Source organism: Aotus nancymaae, unplaced genomic scaffold (genome assembly GCF_030222135.1).
Source record: "Aotus nancymaae isolate 86718 unplaced genomic scaffold, 86718_ANA_hifiasm-v0.15.2.pri h1tg000029l, whole genome shotgun sequence".
Lineage (NCBI taxonomy): Eukaryota > Metazoa > Chordata > Mammalia > Primates > Aotidae > Aotus > Aotus nancymaae.
Genome location: NW_026988442.1, coordinates 92,755,618 through 92,776,146, shown reverse-complemented (window position 1 = coordinate 92,776,146; position 20,529 = coordinate 92,755,618). Strand labels below are relative to the sequence as shown.

The following is a 20,529-nucleotide window of genomic DNA, read 5'->3' as shown; positions in this document are numbered from 1 at the left end:
CCCAGCCCAAGGCCTCGGACCTCAGCTCCGCCTGAACACCCGAGCGCCCCTGCCGGGCTGCGCCTCTGCCCTCCGCCTTCCCCGCTCCTGCTGCCCACGCGTGGCCCCTCGTCCCCGTCCACCTGCGGCCCTCCGCATCTCACCCTCCCCTTCTCTTTCCTCTTCGCCTCCTCCCCTCCTGCTGCCCACGCGTGGCCCCTCGTCCCCGTCCACCTGCGGCCCTCCGCATCTCCCCCTTCTCTTTCCTCTTCGCCTCCTCCCCTCCTGTTCTCTCAGCTCTGCCTTCCCCGGGTCTCGCTCTCCTTGGCTGTGGCTTCTCTCTGTGAGGAGGCAGAAGCTGGGGAGTGGGAGCCTGTGACGGGCTGGGCCACGTCTGACAGCCACGTCCGCCTGTGCCTACAGCTTCCGCCCACAGACCTCCAGGGACAGGAGCAAACTGCATCACAGCTCCTGACCTGGCCCGGCCCGGCCCTGCCCAGGTGGCTCGGTAGCGCGTGCTGTCCTGCGTGAGCCTCCGCCCCAGAGCGGCCCCGCTAAGTACATGTGGCTCATGGGCTACCCATGGCCAGGGCAGCCTGTGGGAGCCACAGGGCCAGGGCCACGCAGATGGAGGCCTCTGGGGGTCGTCCTCACCCCTCACCACTCCCTCAACCAGCGGCACAGTGTCCCTGTGCCCACACCGAGCCAGCAAGTCCTCTCTCTACACCCACAAGCTACCTGGAGGGAGAGGACCCACCTCCATCCCTCAGAAGGCCTTCCTGGAATCCCACCTCGGCCACCCACCCGGGTTCCCCCTCCCCTACCTTGGGACCTGTGTTGAGCCTTTGGGTGGGGCCAGGGTCCAGGAGGTGGTGGGGTCAGAGGTGGCTCATTCCCACCTCCAGGGAGGAGGCTTCGTCTGCGGCTGGTGCAGACCTGGCGCAGGGCTCACGCTTGCACAATGAAGGCTTGTTCACACAACCGCAGCAGCCTGCGTGGTTTGTGGCAGGGGTGGGAGGTGGACGGGGTGGCAGCGGCTCTGGGCATACCACTGGTGGGGTTGTTGAACAAAGGGACAGACATCAGACAGGCAGGCACGAGTTCAGGGGGTCCTAGCCTCCATCCCAGGCCAGGCTGCTATCAAAGCTTGAAGACTAGCCCAGCCAGGACCCCACAGGCCTGGGTGGCCGGGTCCACATAAGCTGGCCCAATGGGCAGAGCAGGGAGTGGGCAGGGACAGGACGTGCCAGCGAGGTGGCAGAGTCCAGGCCTCGGAGGTGGTGTCCAGCTCTGCCCACTGTCGGGGCGTAGGCTGGCCTTAGCATGAAGCGGCAGCCAGAGAGTGGCACCTCTGCCCTGGCCTCCTGGGGCAGTGCGGCTATCTCAGTGCCCGGGGGAAGGACGGAAGGTGTGAGGAGGGGCCTGGGACGGGGACTCTCCCATGAGTGCCCCTCCCTAGTCTGAGGAACAGGAAGGAAGGGAGGGAGGGGGAGGAAGGGAGGGAGGAAACAGAATGAGGGAAGGATGAGGTCATTCCTGGAGAATGCAGCTGCCCTCCGGGTGCCCTGGGGAAGCCACACGGCATTTTCCTTTTTCTGTGGCTCTCTGAGGGCCAGCGCCTCCCGGGCCCCCTGTCCACCTGGCACCCCACACTGCTCCCTCAGACACGCTCACTTCCTCTCTCCAGGGGTTTTTATTAAACATTCTGGTGGGGTGGGGGGACCTCGCAGCCATCCACCAACAGCCTGGGGGTCCAAGACTCCCGACCCCACTCTGAGCTGGTCTTTTGGCCTCCATGAGCAGTGTTTGAGACAGAGGGGGCTGTCTGGGGGCGCTGAGCGGGCTTTGTGTGTGGGGCAGCATGGAAGGCTGCCTGCCAAGGACAGGCCCTGGGCTGAGGGGGCCTGGGAAGGTGCCGCCAGGCTAGAGGTCAGGAAGGCGCCTGAGCGGACACGCCAGCATCCGCCGCTAGGTGCTGGCCAGGGCTGGGGCCTTGGAGCCCCTCTGCTTGTCCATGGCACTCAGGAGTTGCTGCACATAGGAGGTCAGCAGGTCGTCCATCTTGTAGCCCTGGACAGGGGACAGGGTGGGTCAGAGGCTGTGGGTGCAGAGGGCAGGTGGGGGTCTTTGACTCAGGGACCACCTTCTCTTCCTCAGCAACCAGCTGTGCAGGGCAAGGAGAGAGGGAAGGTGGGCTCCTGCCCTTGCCTCCCAGGACAGGCATTGGGGCCACCATTCCTGTCTGCCCTGCTGGGGCTGGGTCTCCCTCTCTCCTCGGAACGGGCCAAAGGGGTAGGGGGTCCCGCCTGGCCTTGCCACTTTGGCTGCTGGTCCTGGGGATGTACCCGGTCCCCCTCCAGGTCTCCTGGCCCTGGCTGGGCCCCGTGACCAAGCCCTCTTAGTGAGCCACTTGAAAAGGGTGGGGCGGGGAAGCCAGTCCCCAGCAGCTCTGTCCCGTGCATCTTGGCTGGGAGAAGGGACCTGGGCTCACCAGGGAGGTCTCGCACAGCAGGCGGCTGCCACGGCCCAGGCTCCCCAGCGCCATGTGGAAGTAGGTGCTGCCGCTGCTCCAGCTGGAGATCTTGGTGAAGGGATAGGTGGTGAGCAGCTCCTGGGGGCAGAATGGGTGGGTGGGCAGGGCGCCTCCAGAGCCCGTGGGCTGTGCGTGTTCGGGGACAGGAGAGAGGCAGGACACACCACGGAGGTGACCACAGCCCCACTTGCACGGATCCCTGGACCAGGTGGCCCCCAGCCCCTCTGGAGGCCCAGCAGCTACCTTGGTCTTGGGGTGGATGAGCAGAACCCCACGTCGGTTGATGGCGATGAGGATGATGTCGGGGTAGGAGGGCTCTGAGGTTTGCTGAGAGGGAGGGACACGATGGTCACAGTCCAGCCCGGGAGGCCAGGCCGCACCTCCCAGGAGCTCACCTGGGCCACACGCGCATATACATGCATGCCCATGCACGCCAGCCTTGTGTCCAGCCCCAACCAAGATGTGTGTGGGTTGACGCTGGGTCTGCCGGGGCAGTGCTGAGGGGGGCCTTCTTGGGTAGGAGGCCTGGGCGAGGGGCAAGGCCTACCTTCACCTCGAAGAAGGCGGACCCAAAGGTGGGCCACCGGCAGATCCACTTCAGGAAGGCCACCTTGGCCTCCTGCACGGTCTTGTCCTTGTGCTTGTCATAGGCCAGAGGGATGCTCTGGAGAACGGGAGGGCCAGTAAGGGCCTGGGTGCCCAGAGGCCCCCAAAGCCTCGGTGAGGGCAGCACCTGCCTACCCCAGGGCCGGTACGGGGGGACAGGGGGAGTGCAGCATGGGACAGAGTCTCAGAGGTGCCGTGGACAGCGTGGGAAGGTGTGGTATATGTGGAGCCAGCCCACCATCCACACCACCCATGTGCGCCCACGTGCCCTTGGAGCCCAGGCAGGGCATGGCACTGGGGCAGGGTCCCCGGGAGGGGCAGCAGCCCAAGGACCCTTCCTCAGCCCCATCAGGGACCTTTTTCCACTCCTCCGAGGACATCAGGCGTGTGAGGTTCTCGGGCACCAGTTCCCTCAGGATCTTGGGGACACTAGCCAGCTGGGATCGGTCATTGTCGAACTGGGCCTTGTAGATGAGGCCCGCCAGGTGGATGACGTCCTCCCGCGAGCACTTGTGGAACCCACGCAGGTACTTGGGCAGCTCCTGAGTGGTGGACACACTGGGCATGCTGGGTGTCCCGCTGCGGCCCACCCACCCCGACCTCTTTCTCGCTTAGGTGGTGGGGACCTGGGGCTTAGACCACTCCATCCAGGGCAGACTGAGCAGGGTAGAGTTTCAGGCCAGGGGAATGACCTGAGTCAGGGCGGGGCTCCCTGACATCTGCGTGGGGGTGATGGCCTGCTCCACCCATGTGGTTGGCCCTGCGGGCCGAGGCCACTGCTCCATGGGCTGCAGGACCTTCTGCCCCACCCTCCCCAAGTCACGCTGCAGGAACCAGTGCAGTGACTGTCCCCAAACACTGCTGCCCTCTGCTCCTGCTTCCAGAGCTCTCAGGGGCTTCTTCTGCCTACCACATGGGTACCCAAGGCCGAGGCTCGCCCTGCCCTGGCCTGCTGGCTTCTACAGCCTCAGAAGAGGTGTGGGAGAAAGGGTGGCCCCAATGCCTCCCAGGGCAGCCTGCCTGGTACCTGGTGGTAATGGAGTATGGTGTCCGCGTTCACATCCTTCCCTGGGGCTACGTTGAGCCACAATTTCCGCATGAAGTACACCTGGTAGGGGAGTGTCACGGGGGCCCCTGGGCAAGGGCCAGCAGTGGGCACCACGCCTATCCCGGCAGGTGCCACCAGCCCTGACCCCCTGCCACCCTCACACTGTGCCTGCCGCCTCCCTGCCTGGAAAGCCTCCACCCTTCTTCCTCCCCGGACTCCATCTCTTCCCTAGCCTAGCCTTCAAGACTAGTGTAGAGGCCGCCTTCTCCAGGAACATTCCTGGAGTCCCCCAGCGCCCCATGGGTTCATGCCCCTCAGCCCTGGGCATCCTTCATCACCCAGTGGTCAGCTACCTGCTCCTGCCTAGCTGGGAGGCCCTCACCGCCAGGCCCCAGGGCCCGGTTGTCCCCACAACCCAGAGACACACAGGGGAATGAATGGATGGATGAACTGGCATGGGCCCTGCAGGAGGCCCTGCCCACGGAGGCCGACAGCGCCCCCTCACCCCATCCGGCCACGCCTCCCCCGGCTCCGCAGAGGCCTCCTCACCTTCTTTCTGTGGCTTGTTCTTCTTCACCCAGTCAGACACCTGCCTCAAGGAGTCAAAGAAGAAATCTCCCTCCTTCTGGCTGATGACCTGGGGCAGGGGAAGGTACAGGGAAGTTGGGTGGCTTCCGGCACCAGTGCCCCTGGCAGGCTGAGAGCCCCCAGGCAGCACCTAGGGCCCCGCTTACTGCCCACCTGCCCACTGCCCGCCCAGCCCCAGCCTAGCCCACCTTGTCTGTGATCTTGATGAAGAGGCTGCAGCCCTCCCAGGAGGCCAGCTGCAGCCTGGTGGCAATGCTGTCACACACATCCCGCACCCGCGTGTTGGCACCCACTTCCAGCATCTGGACAGAGAGGCGGCTGGTGAGGCCTGGGGCCTGGCTAGGGGCCAGCACAGCCCAGGATGACCCTTCCTAGCCTGGCACTTTTGCTTTCTCGTCAAACCTGGGCTGGATGTGGTCTGCCCTGAGCAGGGCAAGCCTCACTTCCAGAACCCTGGACAGAGGTTCACGTTGTTCAGTCCCAGCCTCTGCTGTCCTGGGGCCCTGGAGGCCTGGCCTTTTGACACGCCTTGAGAGCCCAGCAGCCAGACTGTGGGAACTTCCTGCTACTGGGACTCAACTGTCCCCAAGGCCAAAAAGACCACCCTGCTGTTGGAGAGGGTGTGAGGCGGCACTGCCCACCTCCACCGCTCAGCCCGCTTGTATTTGCTCCCCTGGCCAAGGCCTCTGTCACGGCTGGGTCCTGGTGGCCTCCCACCTGTCCCCTGTCCCCTTTGTTTCCCCAGCAGCCATGGCAGGCTCTGTGCTCAAGGCACACCCAGTGGGGACACCTGCTCCCCTGCGCCCCAGTTGGTCAGAAACCCCTAAGGGCCCCCAAGTTCAGGGACTCACCCTTGCTGCCCATCCCTCTGTCCTCTCTCCTGTGTCCTGGGCCTGGATCCCCCAACTCATGCCTTGAGACCGGCCCGACTTCCAAAGCACCCAAGGGCAGGCAGGGTCTGTGTCCCATGGGGAGGGGGCAGGAGACTGCTGAAGATGGGACAGCCCTAGAAAAGGCCCTCCAAGGGTGACCAAGAGCGGACTGGGCCAGTAGGGATGGTGTCCCACAGCCTCCGGAGGCCTGAGACTTGCCAGGGAGACCAGGGCAGGGTCTCACCTCGCTGGTGTCATTGGGGAAGAAGATCTTGTGGCAGATTCTGGAGATGTTCTGTTCCGCCGCCTCCACCTCCACCTGGTGCGGGGGCTGCTTCCGAGGCCCTGTCCTGAGGGGGACATCGAGTGCTGCAGGTGCCCCCCACCCTCATCCTCACCCAGGCCCCAGCCCCACCTGGGCCCTAAACCATGTGCTAGAAACAAAAGAAAAGTAACCCCAGTGACCATCGCTAGGGGTGGTTTCGGCCCTTTGTACGGCCCTGGGAGCTGCCCCTGGCTCAGAGGTGGCGATGATGCAGCTGTGCCAGAAGGGAAGGGCCAGGCCAGGGGCTCCCGGGGAGGCGCCGGTGGGCGGGGCCGGCTGTGTTCTTCTTGTTCTCACACAACAAGGGCATCAGGCAGGGGCCAGGGACTCCGGCAGGGCCTCTAGTGGGGTGCCCACCTCCCTCTGTGACCACGGCTGGCACTAAAATCATGGCCACTCCCGTGGTCAACCCGCCGCCTCACGGCCACAGGAGGCCAAGCCAGAGGACGCAGAAGGGGTTGGGGAGAGCAAAGACAGCCAAGGAAGAGCTTCCCAGCTGTGGGCGGAGGAGGGGGCTGCATGGACTTGGAGGGACGGGCCTCTGACCTTAGCCTCGAGGGCTTGAGCTGGGGCACCCAGGTCTCCCTCTAACCCTCAGGCAGTGCCTCTGTGCCACCACTGGGCAGGGGTGGGGCAGGGGAGCTGGTGGTTATGACTGAGCCTCCCCTTGACCCTCCCGGGCCTCACCCTCCACCCTCTTCTCTGGTGACTCAGGGTCCAGTGCTGCCTCCCAAGCTGACACTGGCTTCTGGAGAGTCCTTGGGGACTGTGAGTTCCTGCAGGGCTGGCTAGTTCCCACAGTATCCCAGCTTTGCAGGCCCAGGGCCAATGCTGGGGGCTGGAGGTGCTGGGCTCACCTCAGGACCCTCTGGATGCGGCGGCTGCAGTCGGGGGCCAGCAGCTTCCCCCTCCGAGTGTCTATGAACTTCTGAGCGTGGGGCAGCAGCCCCTTGCCTGGCGGGAAGAGGCCTGTGCAGAGCCACAGCAACTGCCAGCCTCGCTCCTCGCTGTGCCTGTAGGGAGGTGGTGTCTGTCAGCTGGGAAGGGCTCCTTAGGGGGCCCAGGCCAGGAAGGCACCCTGGGGAGAAGGGATGGATGTAAGACCCGCCTGGGGTCTGGAGGGCCCGAGGGGGAGGACACCAGCCAGGTGGCACCATGCCAGCTGTGCCTGGCTGCCGAATGCCACAGGCTTCTGCACCCTTAAGATGGGGGTGGGTGGGTATTGCACCCATTTTGTGGAGGAGGACACTAAGGCTCAGAGAGGCCATGGCCTGCCAGGTCACACAGGGAAGGTGGGTGAGGGCGGGCCCAGGGCAGGGCTGTCCTCTCCTCCTCTGACTGCCCCCAGGACATCAGCAGAGCAGACCAAGGGCCCCAGCCCTTCCCACTGCTGACACAGGCGCCCAGGCAGGGGTTCTGTGGCCATGAGCTGCAGTGTGCCCTCTGAGCCTCGGCCTGCGCCTCAGGGGCTAGGATGAGGACTGAGGGTGCCAGCACGTGCTGGCCACCGTCCAGCAGACCTGTTGGAGTTGTGCGTCAGCTGCTTCAGGATCTGGCAGTAGACCTCGTCCCGCAGGGCCTCGTGCTGCAGGGCCAGCGTGAAGATCTGGTCGGTGAGCTCCACAGTGGGCCAGGCCTGCCGAGAGGGGTAGTCGCCCATGTACCGGAGGATGGGTGTGGTTGTCAAGGAGCACGGCGCTGGGGCAGCCCCACACTGACCCGAATGGGGATAGATGCTGACCCTGACCTAGGCCCCTCACTGACTCCTGACCCCAGCCCTGTGGTGAGCCACATGTGGGCTCTGTCCCACCACTCTAGATTTCTCAGACCTGGGTTCCCCTGCCCTAGGGCACAGCTGTAGGGCCGGGAGGTGCTGGGTGCCTGTGCCCTGGGGTTGGCAAGGTGTGGGCAGGCTGGCAGGGAAGGATATCGACAAAGATCTGGCAGGCGACGTCCCAGAGGTCGATGTTGGTGTGGACTTGCTTGAGCAGTGGCTGTCGCAGTGGCTCGGAGGAATAGGCCCACAGATGGCCGCGGGCACGGGAAAGGGGCAGCACGGCTCTGCTCACTGTCTCCTTCTCTGGAGCCCTGGGACGTCAGAGGCCAGCATGAGGCCTGCCCTGTGGCTTTCTCTGTTCTCTGTCTGACACCCCTGGGTGGCTGCGGGAGGCACGGAGCACCCTTCCCTGCTGAAAACCCCTTCTGACTTCCTTGGTCTGAGGAGGCCAGGCAGGCTCCACATGGGTGGCATGGCCTCCCTGCAACCCTCATGGGTGCAATGGGGTGGGGTGGTGTGGGGCTGGGGGTGCAATGGGGTGGGGTGGGGTGGGGTGGGGGTGGGGGTGCAATGGGGTGGGGTGGGGCGGGGCTGGGGGTGCAATGGGGTGGGGTAGGGTGGGGCTGGGGGTGCAATGGGGTGGGGTGTGGTGGAGCTGGGGGTGCAATGGGGTGGGCCAGGGCTGGGGGTGCAATGGGGTGGGGCGGGGCTGGGGTAGGGGTGCAATGGGGCGGGGCAGGGGTGGGGATGCAATGGGGTGGGGCAGGGGTGGGGGTGGGGGTGCAATGGGGTGGGGCAGGGGTGGGGGTGGGGGTGCAATGGGGTGGGGCAGGGGTGGGGGTGGGGGTGCAATGGGGTGGGGCAGGGGTGGGGGTGCAAAGGGGTGGGGTGGGGCTGGGGGTGCAATGGGGCGGGGCAGGGCTGGGGGAGCACCTGAAGAACTCGTAGGAGAACTCCTCCAGGGTGTGTGGCTTTTCCTTGGGTGGCTCCTTGGTCTGTAGCTCTGCAGGCTGTCCCTCCTGGGCTGCCAGCTTCCGCTTCTCTGGTGACATGGCGAGCAAGCTCTGGAGGGGACACAGGCCTGTGGGTGGCCAGGAGCCATGCCCACGAGGCCCTTCCTGCAGGCTCTTCCTGGCCTGGCTGCCTCAGTGACTTGGGAGGGGTCAGGCACAGGGCTGGACAGGCCAGGGCTTACCCACACCCATGTCACCTGCCTCGTGACCCAGGACGGTGACGCTGCCTCTTGGTGCCTGTCTCCTTTCCCTCGGGAGGATGAGCGGCAATGGCTGTGTCACCCGCATCACCCGTTCTGGAGGCCACAGCACTCTGGGTTTCTCGGACCGCCAGCTCCTCAGCTCCCCTTCACCACACTGCCTCCCCTCAGGGCCACCTCTCGCCCCAGCCCTGCCTGCCTGGTCTGCCACCAACTTCAGGCCTCAGCACAAATGTTCCTCCCTCAGGGATGCCTTTCAGACTGGGTGAGCCCCCCACCCTATTATTTGTCCCCCTCCTTGGTGGCACTTTGCACGGTTGCCATCCATTCATCATTATCTGCCCAAATGTCTGCCCTGAGGGTGGAGCTGCTGTTGTGCCCCGCCTTGTACAGCAGACACAGGGCACATACTTGGCACTCAGTATGCACATGCTGCAATGCCTGCCATTCCTGCCTCCCGAGAGGCTGGTCTTGGGGGCTCAGGTGGGTGGTTCCCCTGTTCAGGGAGAGACTTGGCCCCCATTGGGTCAGAGTGTAAATGAAGCAGAGAAATATTGGGTTTGTCCCCAGGAAACACCCATGATGGAAGAGGGAGGGAACACCCATTTACTGAGCACCTACTAAGTACGAAGAGCTGGGCTGGCACTGTAAAAGCAGAGAAATATTGGGTTTGTCCCCAGGAAACACCCATGATGGAAGAGGGAGGGAACACCCATTTATTGAGCACCTACTAAGTACGAAGAGCTGGGCTGGCACTGTACACACACCTTGCCGCAGCAATGGTGGGGCTGGCAGGGCTGACCCCATGCCCTGGTAGCCCTCCTGGCCTCTTCTAGGTGGGCTGAAGGCCCTGAGCTTGGCTTCCCGGCTGGGCATCCCAGGACCACTCCACCCTGCCCTCGGGTGCCCAGGCTGAGGACAGCTGAGCGTGCCAGTTACCAGCAGTTGTGCCGAGGGCTTGGTCACCGTGGGGATGGTGTAGAGGCAGGCCGTGGGCACCAACCCCGTCTTGCCTGTCCTGTCGTTCTGGCCAAGGGTCCAGTTCTCCGAGGCCAGCAGCCCCTGCTTCTTTGTCAGGACCAACAAGTCCCCCTTCTTGAAGGCCAGGAGGGTGGCGTCATCTGTAAGGCCAGGGCACAAGGAACAAAATGCTGCCATTTGCTGAGGGCTCTGCAGGGCCAGCGGCTGTGCTGGCATTTTGTGAGCCATCTCCTTTGATGGATGGAGCAAAGCACTGGGTGGTGGGCAGAAGACCACTCTGAGAGTGAGTGGGGTGGGACTAGAACCTCGGGCTCTCCAGAGGGCTGTGACCTGCGGCACCCGCACAGGCACAGAGCCCAGGGTGGGCAGCGGCTCGAGAGATCTGCCGCCCCAGCCCTGGGAGACCCTCGGAGGGCTGGCCAGGAGCGGGGCTGAGGGATGGAGGGTGCACAGGCTGGCAGTCCCCATGCCTGGCCTGAGTGCTGCCTGCCTCTCTAGCCCACCTCCTTATCTGGAATTTAGAGATGGCAATCATCTTTCCCTTGTGCGGTGGCCGTGAGGACTGAATGGGGTGACAGGGTGGCACATCTCGGGCTGACATTTCTCACTCCCAAAGACGCATGCACAGGTTCTTCTGCTGCATCCAACCCAGCACCCCCTTCTGAAGCCCCTGCACCAACCGCCCCACACCGCCCATGACTGCCCGACCAGCAGCCTGGGCCATGGGGGTCGTGGGGCTTTGTCAGGCTCCCCTGTAGCCCACAGACACAGCGCAGCTGTCACTGGAGTGCTGGCTTGCAGGGGAGCTGTGGCTGGGAACTAGGTTCTCACCCCCTTGAGCTGTGTGACCCTGGGTGAGCTACTTCCATCTCTGGACCTCTGGCCTCACGTCTGTTAAAAGGGGCGATGGAGGCCGGGCGCAGTGGCTCACGCCTGTAATCCCAGCACTTTGGGAGGCAGAGGCGGGTGGATCACGAGGTCAAGAGATCGAGACCATCCTGGTCAACATGGTGAAACCCCATCTCTACTAAAAGTATAAAAAATTAGCTGGGCACGGTGGCGCGTGCCTGTAATCCCAGCTACTCAGGAGGCTGAGGCAGGAGAATTGCCTGAACCCAGGAGGCGGAGGTTGCGGTGAGCCGAGATTGCGGCATTGCACTCCAGCCTGGGTAACAAGAGCGAAACTCCGTCTCAAAAAAAAAAAAAAAAAAAAAGGGGCGATGGGGTGCTTCTGCAGCAGTGCACTGTGGGGATGAGCTGGCCTGCCTCGGTGCTTCTGCAGCCGTGCAGCCCTGAGCATGGCTGGCCTTGAGCGGCTGGAGACCACCTCCTTCAGCCCCTCATTCTGTAGAAGAGGAAGCAGTGGCTGAGAGAAGGTAGGGCCTTGCCTAAAGCTGCCCCCACGGAGCTTTGGAGCGCTCCCTGCCTCTGCTTGCCTTGCGGCTGCTGTGTGTGCAGATGGGCACACCGCCTCCCTGCAGACCCCATGCGCGGCCCTCACCCCACCCCACCCCGTCCGGCACCTGTGGCCTTCCTGTCCTGCAGGGCCATGGCGAACATGGACCTCTCCTTCAGGCCCTCCAGGAACAGGGCCACCAGCTCAGCGATGGCCACGCTGCTGGGCGACACGAACTCGAACTCCTCGTGCATCGTGGAGAGCAGCAGCCTCTGCCCGCCCTGGGCCTCCCTGGAGACCAATGGCGGCATGACCAGGAGCCCTCCCTACCTCCCCCGATCCAGCCCCTAAACAGCCTCGGGAGGTGGGGTGGGGGTTCCTGAGTCACAGATGAGGATACAGAACTGCTCTGCCAGGGCCAGGACCGGGCCAGACACCACTGTGGGGCTGGACAAATGAAGGACGGAAGAGCACAGCACCCCTTGGAGGCTGTGAGTGGGGCAGCCCATGTGTGGGGTTGGCTCTGGGCAGGGGCACCACGGGAACACTGCGAAGGTTAGAGCTGAGATGAGCTCCTGGTGCTCACTCTGAGCCACCTAGCCTTGGTGTGCCTCAGTTTACTCATCTGCAGAATAGGTGATGCTGTCAGGAGTTCCTGGCATACAGGAAAGCGCCCAGCAGGGTCAGCCTCAGTGAGTGGTGGCCAGTGGGGAGTGGTGGCCACCGCACACCTGGCATAGCCCAGCGATGTGTGCACTGGCAGGGCTTGGGTGGGACTTCCCAAAGGGCATGGAAAAGTTCCCAGGCAATGACAGCCATGGAGACCCACGGGAGTGGGGGTCAGCCCAGCCTAAGAGGCCCCCCAGCCCTGCCTGATACCCCGGGTCACCCCAGGCACTGCCCCTTGCCCCTCTCCCAGACAATCTGTACCCCCCAGGCCACCAATTCTTGCCCATGACAAAGAAAGGAGCCTTTGAAATAAGTGCATGCCAGAGGCTGCAGGCTTCTGTGTCCTTTCTGGGTGGATCTGGGTTTCAAAGAAAAGCTGCCAGTGCAATGTGTGATGCCCCAATGGAGTACTTAGGGGGCAGTGAAGCCTGGCATGGGAGGGTGGGGCTGCCAAGTTCAGAGGCCGCCATACCCGTTGACTCTTGTCCCTCCACCCTGGACTGGCACCCGGGACAGCACGCCGCCCCTCTCTCCATCTCTCCCTGAGCCCCCAGAGGCATCCATACGAGGACTCAGGTGTGAGAAGAGATCTTCCCTTGGGGCCCCCACCTGTTGGTGGCCAGACCCATGACCTCTGGGAAAGAAAGTTCCAGCAGCGTCTTCTCCCGCTGGTCCAGGAAGCACAGCCCCTTCCAGTTAACAGCCAAGATCAGCTTCGTCTTGGGCAGGCGGGAGCCTGGCCGGGAGAGATGGCAGTGTGAAGGCTGCCTGGGATCCCCGGGTGCCCAGCTGGCACCTGCTCCCCGCCCCTCACCAGATGCCATTACCCGAGAGTGTGATGACTTCAAAGAGCTGGGAGAAGAGCAGCGGCCACTGCAGAAGGGCGGCGTCCACCACCTGCTCTCGCACGGCCAGTGGTGTGACTTGCTTCTGGGTGTATGGGGCCTGAGGGGACATCCTGCGTGTCACCTCCATCACCTGCCTCCCCTAGCGAATCCCTCGCCCAGTGCTCAGGGTAAAAGAGTTGGCGGATCCTTCTGAGAAGGCTCTACTTAAAGCAAGGCCGGTGCCTGGAGATGGATTCTGCAGGGAGGCACCTGGGATGTCCCTAGGGACCTGGTGCAGCCCTCTTCTACCTGGGAGGGGTGCGGGGACGCTTTAGGAGGTGGCTCTGGGGAGGGAGGAAGGCTGTGCCCTGTCCTCTCATCAGCACCTGCAGAGCAGGGCTGTGCCAGCTGTGGGAGGCACTGTCTGCGGGCCCCAGCCCAGGCTGGCTGTCACAGGGCATGCCTTTGGGTCTGTGACTTGCCCCGTGCACGAGGGCGTCTTGCTGCGAGTCTGCGTCGCGTGTGCCCCTCCTTCCTTCTCTGGCGCTCTTCTGTGTCTCTGGGGGCCTCTCTCAGGGACCACCTGGAGTTGTGTGTCTTCCAGTTTCCTTCCTTCCTCTTTCCTGACTCCCCGCCTTCGCCCTTTCCTCTCCCCGGAGCCACTTCCTGACACAGAGGAAGGTGGCGCAGTGTCCCTCACCGACTATAATGTCCAACCCAACTTTCTTTTCACTGTTTGTTGAATACAGTGTTATTTCTTAAAAAGTGGCTGGGTACTGTTCACACACCGGCTTTGGGAATGCAATCAATGCGTCAAATCTGAAGGGTGATTTGAAAATACTCGATATGTATCAAATGTTTAGAATGTCCATACGCTCTGACCTGGGGGTTCCCATGCACCCGGAGAGGGGAAGCTGAGGCTTGGGGCCAGGCAGGGGGCCCCAAGGGCATGGCATGGTCAGCAGTCAGCTGCTGCGGGTGACCTCTCATGCTGAGAGGCCAGGGCCTGGCCAGACACTGCAGGGCACACCAGCCCGGGGACCCATCCAAGACACCAGCTTGGAAGAAAGAAGGTGGCAAGGGCCTGTGACTGGGAGCTGAACTGAGCGGGGCTGCTTAAACCTGAAGGGACAGGGCTCTACTTAAGTGTCAAGGCAAAGCTTGCTGCTCCCCAAGGGGTGGGGATTGCAGGGAGGGAATCCAGCCCCTCTACATAACCCCCCACCACCCGAAGGAGAGCCCTTGGCCAGGTGCCGGGGCTGCGTGCAGGCTGACCTTGGCGCAGGCGGCAGTGACGAGGCTAGCCCACCTGTCCGGGGGCTTGGTCCTGTACAGCTTGTGGGGGACGCAGCTGGGCAGCAGCTCCTGGACAGCCTTGCTCTCCGCTGAGGTGCCGAGCTGCACGTAGCAGTGCTGGGCCAGCAGCTCCACCAGCTCTTCCTCCTACACAGTCCAGGGCACCCACAGGGGTGAGGGAGACAAGTGGGAGCTGCCCTGTGGCCGAGTTCTCACCCCAGCACAGGGGAGCTGAGCTGCAGCTCGGGCAGGACGTGCCTCCTCCCCACATGCCCTGGCTGGGCCAGCACGCAGGCTGGGAATCCCGGAGGCCTCGGCCTAAGCCCCACCGGCCCTCTGCTGAGAACAATGGCTGCTCTCCGGTTCTGGGGCGGACCCCAGCAGGGCTGCTCTGAGTGGGCAAGGCCTTCCCCCATCTGAGCTCCAGTCCTTGCTTGTCAAGGGAGACCAGGGGCCACCCCTGCGGGGTTTCTGCCGGGGCTCAGCTGGACAGGAGCCTTCGTGAGGCACCAGTGCAGGCCGGCACACCAGGGGCCCAGGGAGCCCCTTCCCTCTGTGACACCAAAGCCTCTGGGAGCCTGGTCCCTGCCACTCCCTGCCCATGCCTGTTCCAGGCGGGCTTCCCCGGGTGCTGCGGCTGCCTCCGGTGGGTCCTGGAACAGCATCTTCCTGACTCGGCACAGGGAGGGTTGTGCCTGCTGCCCCCAGAACTTCAGGGGCACAATCTCTCTCCTTTCTCATGATCACCGTACAAAAGAGCTCTCGGTACACTCTGCACAGTCCAGATGAGGGCCCCCCACCAGCCCCCCAAGTCAGATGAGGGCCCGAGGCTCAGCGGTGACAGGACTTTCCAAGGTCACAATACCAAGACAAGGGGGAGTGGGATTCAGACTCAGGCCGAGGGCTCCAAGGCCACGTTCCCACTGCCCATAAACAGAGCAGGAGAGGTGAGGCCAGGCAGGCCTGGGCCCTCTGCGACCTGCTGCTGGAACCACGTATAGGCTTGGACCAACCTGTGGCCTAAGGGTGGAGGAAATGGAGGCTGGGCCTGGAAGGGACATGCACCCCTGTAACCCCCTTGCCTGGCCCTGTTCCTCTGCCCTCGGCCTCCTGCCCCTCCACCTTCTACCTGGCCTCAGAAGCCAGCAGGGTGCCTCCTCGATGGGATGTCTCCCTGGCTCTCAGGCCCCTCACCTTCTCGAAGCTGTACTCGCCAGACCAGACTCCATGGATGACTTGGCGGTAAATGAGCTCGGTGCTGATGGGGTCCTCCTGGGAGTTGTGCCAGGGGGTGAAGAATTCCTTCCGGAAGTAGATGCGCCAGGGTGACTGGCGGTGGCTCTCACCCCTCTCCTGGGCCAGCTGCTCACACTGGGCAATGGCATCCATCACGTGGTCGCGCCCGCTGCCCAGGGACCAGAACTGAGGCCAGAGTCAGGGGGAGCGGGCGTTAGTGGCTGTAGCATGCCCCACCCCATGGGGACTCCCACCGTCTGCTCCTGCACTTGGAGGACAGGACTTGGGGCCCATGGCGCCCAGTGTGGGCTCAGTGGACACTGCTGAGCCCGCTCAGACACCTGAAGGGCTTCTCCATACAGCCATGTCCCGCCTGCCACTCCCCGTTACTCTCCCTGCGGCCCCTTCCCTAAGGAGGCAGACAGGAGTCTGGCCGATGCGACTCGGCCCTGGTGCCTGAGTTGGGGCTGACAGCTGTGTGTCTGAGTCTGAGGGTGTGGGTGTGGAATTGGGGGTCCCTATGCGGGCGGTGAGGGGCTGTACCGGTGCGACCCTCCGTGTTTGCTGCAGGGCTGTCCACAGCTCCTGGGCGTGAGGGGGTTTGGAGCAGCAGACTGGTGTGAGCGCCTGATGTCTGTGCATGACTGCTGCGTGGGGGATCAGGTGTGCACGCGGCACTGCTGGGGCTGAGGTGCAGCTGTGAGGTGACCATGTGAGTGTGGAGGACAGGCTGCTTGCTGTGTGTGTGCACCTGTGCACCTGCCCGTGCCTGGCGGCTGGGAGGGCAGGCGGTGGCTGGGCTGGAAAGGTGAGAGTGCTTGAGCCTCGGGTGCTCTGCCTGGGTGCAGGAGGGAGGCAGCTGAAGGGCAGGGGGCCTGGCCGGTACCTTGTCGTACACGGCGACCTGGAGGGAGAAGCCCAGGTGGTCACTGAGGCCCTGCTTGTGAGCGATGTGCGTGCACACTTCCCGAGACGTGGAGGCTGAGTCCACGGGGACAGTCAGGCTCTCTCCAGTGGCCAAGATGACCTGGATGGGGATGTGCTTCTTGGACTTGACAGCCTGGGGACGGATGAGATTCGGGCCCCTGGCCTCTCAGAACCTGTGGACAGTAGGCTGGCACCCCCATCCACCATTTCCCTCCTCGTCCCAGCCCATGGGCCCTGATTGCCATCCTGTGGGTTCCCGGAGGTAGGGTCTCTGAAGCTCCAGGCCAGGGGCTTGGCATGGAAAACAAAATTCAGGCCAACAGGTGTTTGCAGCTGGGAGTACAGCCACCAGGCAAGAGCAACGTTAGCCGCAGGCGTCCAGATCCTCTCGGACCTCTGGGGGTGGGGAGCAGCCTCAGGCTGTAGTGGCTGCTTTTATGAGAACCCTAAGCTCGACTTCACCTCACAGGATCAGGAGCTCTTGGGAATCTGAGTCCAGGACTTGGGAACATTTTGGGGCCTTTACATATTGTTCCCCTGTGTCAACATGCATAGCTACTGCAGTTCACCTACAATTCCAGGGCTCGTGGGAGGGAGGGCCTGTGGGCTCGTGGGCAGGGTGGGAACAGAAAGAAGGTACAGTGGAAGTGACCCACAGCTCCTGGTATAGGGCACCTCGGGCCACAGGGCGAACACCTGCCAGGGTTAGGCTGGGGCCAGAGCTATGTGTAGAGCAGCGTGCTTGAACCCGGGAGGCAGAGGTTGCAGTGAACCAAGATCGCACCACTGCACTCCAGCCTGGGTGACGGAGCAAGATTCTGTCTCAAAAAAAAAGCAGAAGAGTCCATGTCCCTCGCCACCCTGGCTGGCTGTTCTGAATGACCCTTCCTGAGAAAACAGTGAGAATTCACAGATGACACAGTTGCCAAAGCAGGTGGGGGTGGCACACGCACCCAACAGCAATGCCACCAAGGATGCCAGCCACGGTGTGACCACTGCCCTTTTCACCAGGTGAAATGCCCTTGGAAGGGAGAGTTGGAAGCAGCTGGTGCACCGTGATGCTAACGAACGGGTCAGATGATCTTCCCATTAGCGAGTGGGGCCCTAAGGGAATATGGACTTGGAGGTGGGGGCCATGCCTGAGGATGCTGAGCCCCAGGGGGACTCACAGGGACCACTGGCTTAGAGGACAAATCTCTCTGTTCTAGGAGAAAGCATCCCATGAGCTGTGCTGCAGGCCTCTGGGGGCCTGCACCACCCCACACTGTCCACTCCCACCCCTGCCAGCGCCTACCTGCAGCTCCAACCAGGTAGGGGGCTCCACACGCACCCCATTGGCATAGGTACGTCTCAGGCGCTCAGCACAGAAAGGCCCGTAGGTCACTGGCCCTTGGCCGATGAAGTTCAGTAGATACTGGTGGGTGAGGAGGGGAGAGGAGAGGAAGACACTCAGAATGGAGGCCAGTTTCTATTCACCACCCAGGTGGACTAAAAATTCTAATACTCAGTGTTTAAGGTGTGTTGGGGGGCACTCTCACACCTGCGAGACGGAACATGGATCAGTGTGTTTCTGAGAAGCAGTTTGGCAACGCGTTTTAAACGGTGCATAGTCTTGATGTGTGCACACTCTTTGTTGCAGTGATTCAAGCCTATCCTAAAGGTGGATGTATGGTTTTTGATCACAGTGGCATCTATGGTGATGATGACTGGCAGATGGACTCTAAATGCCCACCCACAACTCCAGTGCCTTCTGGGACAGCAAGGCATCAAAGCTGGCATGTGGGAGGTTGATACCATGAGAAAAATCATGAAGACAGTAAATGAAAAATGCAGGGCCAGGTGTGGTGGCTCATGCCTGTCTTCCCAGCACTCTGGGAGGCCGAGGTGGATCACCTGAGGTCAGGAGTTCGAGACCAGCCTAGCCAACATGGTGAACCCTGTCTCCACTGAAAATACAAAAATTATCCTGACATGGTGGTGCATGCCTGTAATCCCAGCTACTTGGGAGACTGAGGCAGGAGAATCACTTGAACCTGGGAGGCAGAGGTTGCAGTGAGCTAAGATCATGGCACTGCACTCCAGCCTGGGTGACAGAGCAAGATTCTGTCTCAAAAAAAAAAAAGAGAAGACTCCATGTCCCAAACATGTGGCTCAAGAAAATGTGTTGAAGATCTTTTTGTCCTACAGAGAGATTTTGTTTCTTCTGCCTTGGGGTGGGGAGGGACAGCCTGGAAGGTTTACTGGTGTCAGGAGCAGCCCGAGTGCCATGAGCAGTGGCCTCAGTGACCGTGGTTCCTGCTGTCCCCAAGGGGACATGTGAGAAAGTGTTTTCTGTTTGATCACAGGGACCCAATAACACTACAAAAAGGCCAGAAGAAAATATGAATGGAAGTTCCTTCTGGGTTGGGGATGACTTTTATTTTGGTTTTAGGTGCTCTGCGTTTCCACATATTCCTTTTATAATCAGAATTTAAAGGTGTATTAAATCAGCGAAGCTTGGGGCCACTAAAACGCGGTCCACCCACCGCCATTTTCAGTCATAAGGACTAGAAAGAGTCACCGTGGCCCATCTCCAGGCAGGGCCAACTCCTGGTCACCTCTGTCTTTTCAAGGCCCGTGTCATCTACCTTCTCATTTTAGTCTTGAAGAGCCATCCCGGCACCTGAGCCAACGTGAAATGGCCCTGCAGACCCTGCATAGCAGCTGGAAGGAGCCAGGAGCAGGGGTTTTTCCACATGGGGAAACTGAGGCCTGGAGAAGCACAGGCATGGCTGCCCACCTGGCCTGCAGGAGCAGGAGAAACTGGGATTTGTGGACCTGCCCCCTGCCCACCCTCCCGGGCACTCTCACCTTCATGAGCCTCTCTGAGGGTGGGAAGCAGCCGAGGCAGAGGCTGAGCAGGATCCAGCCCCGGGCCAGGCTGCTTGTTTTGAAGTTCTCCGAGAGCTGCTTGCAGATCTGACAGTAAATCTCATCCCTGAAAGACACAGACCACTGGGACAGTAGGCTGGGAGCTGGAGAAGGATAGGAGACAGAGGTACCTGGGCACACAGCTCTTCTGTACCCCTGGGGGGGCCCCTCTGCAGGGCGCCCCTCCAGCACCGGGGCCCTGCCCAGCCTCCTCCTCTCCCAGGACTGCGCCACCAGGCTCTGCATCCCTACTCCATTCCTCTCCCACGGCCCGTGCTCTTGGTCATTTAGGGTGGGACTTGGCCTCAGGAAGCAGTGGTTTCTCCAGTCACAGCCCTGTCCTCAGCAGCCGCGCCCCGTGGACAGCCCGTCTGCTCCCAGATGTGCGGAGCATTGGATGGCTCACAGTGACTACAGTCATTCCTCCCTCTGCCTGGAGGCCCCACCTCCCTTCCTGAATGCAGCCCTTCCCCTCCACAGCAGAGAGAAAAGTGAGGACTTCACGGGAGCCACTCGGCCCCGTCTCCTGACCCTTCCCACTCCCACAGGCTACGGAGCCTTCCCACTCCTGGTGGGGGTGTGCTGGGGGCGCTTCTCTCCTGCACCCTTCCCCATGGACTCAAGCCTCTATCGTGTTATAAAAGTGTCCCATTAGCACCTCAAATCCCACATCTCCAGAGGCCAGCATCTTTCCCCTAATACTCAGTGGTGTGCTGGTAAATGTTTATCAACCAGCTCTCCCAGGAAGAAAAGTCCGGTTCATAGCATCTGCTTATTTGTGTGGTGTAAACGTTCCCACCAAAGCCAATGTCTACATCGACAGGACGGCACCGAGCAGAGCTGGGAAGTGATGTGCATGGTCGGCTCTGTGAGTTCCTGCACCCTCCTCTTTCTGTGATCTTCAGGGATTGCAGGGATCACCATCAGCCATTCACCCAAACTGGAAATCTGAGGGTCATCCTGGAGCCTCCCATCCCTTCATTCCCCCAGTCCAACCCACCACCATAAGCTGCCATCTGTCTCCTGCAATTCCTCATTAGCTCTCTCTGGACCTCTGTAGCAGCCCTGCCTGGCCTTGCAGCCACAGGTTCCATCCTACCACATTGCCAGGGAGGTCTTTCTGGAAGTCAAATATGATCATGATCCTCTCTTGCTTAAAACTTTCCCTGCTTCCCTTAGGATAGAATCTAAGCTCCAGGCCGCAACTATGGCAAACCATTTAGAAATTCCAAATCCTTCAGGCTGTCTCAAGGTTGATCTATTTACCCTCTCCCTCTGTCTGGCAAACACTCCTCCTCCTTCCTGGCCCAGGTAGGCACGAAAGTCACTCCTCCTTGGTGCCCCTA

General features: G+C 61.9%; 2 protein-coding genes across 3 annotated transcripts in view; one reads left to right on the top strand and one right to left on the bottom strand.

Annotated features, from left to right (window-relative positions):
• LIMS2 (LIM zinc finger domain containing 2) overlaps positions 1-956 on the top strand; it is a 33,057-nt gene extending 32,101 nt beyond the window's left edge. The window contains 1 exon segment of the mRNA XM_012462323.3: positions 1-956. Coding sequence (XP_012317746.2) covers positions 1-510 — 510 coding nt within the window. The 3' untranslated portion in view covers positions 511-956.
• A 286-nt stretch (positions 957-1,242) lies between these two features.
• Positions 1,243-20,529, bottom strand: part of MYO7B (myosin VIIB) — a 98,051-nt gene continuing 78,764 nt past the window's right edge. Inside the window, exons 27-48 of one of the 2 annotated variants that reach the window (XM_012462319.3) lie at positions 19,124-19,250; positions 17,568-17,687; positions 16,233-16,406; positions 15,305-15,532; positions 14,090-14,257; positions 12,815-12,932; positions 12,597-12,723; positions 11,446-11,609; positions 9,881-10,062; positions 8,662-8,792; positions 7,882-8,039; positions 7,472-7,625; positions 6,809-6,964; positions 5,871-5,976; positions 4,943-5,056; positions 4,716-4,803; positions 4,146-4,252; positions 3,475-3,660; positions 3,060-3,176; positions 2,756-2,839; positions 2,471-2,590; positions 1,243-2,049 (exon numbers count right to left, since the gene is read on the bottom strand). In XM_012462319.3, coding sequence (XP_012317742.2) covers positions 1,948-2,049; positions 2,471-2,590; positions 2,756-2,839; positions 3,060-3,176; positions 3,475-3,660; positions 4,146-4,252; positions 4,716-4,803; positions 4,943-5,056; positions 5,871-5,976; positions 6,809-6,964; positions 7,472-7,625; positions 7,882-8,039; positions 8,662-8,792; positions 9,881-10,062; positions 11,446-11,609; positions 12,597-12,723; positions 12,815-12,932; positions 14,090-14,257; positions 15,305-15,532; positions 16,233-16,406; positions 17,568-17,687; positions 19,124-19,250 — 3,031 coding nt within the window. In that variant the 3' untranslated portion in view covers positions 1,243-1,947. Of the gene's footprint in view, positions 2,050-2,470; positions 2,591-2,755; positions 2,840-3,059; positions 3,177-3,474; positions 3,661-4,145; positions 4,253-4,715; positions 4,804-4,942; positions 5,057-5,870; positions 5,977-6,808; positions 6,965-7,471; positions 7,626-7,881; positions 8,040-8,661; positions 8,793-9,880; positions 10,063-11,445; positions 11,610-12,596; positions 12,724-12,814; positions 12,933-14,089; positions 14,258-15,304; positions 15,533-16,232; positions 16,407-17,567; positions 17,688-19,123; positions 19,251-20,529 lie in introns of those variants that run through there. The other variant, XM_064382863.1, reaches the window with a different exon arrangement.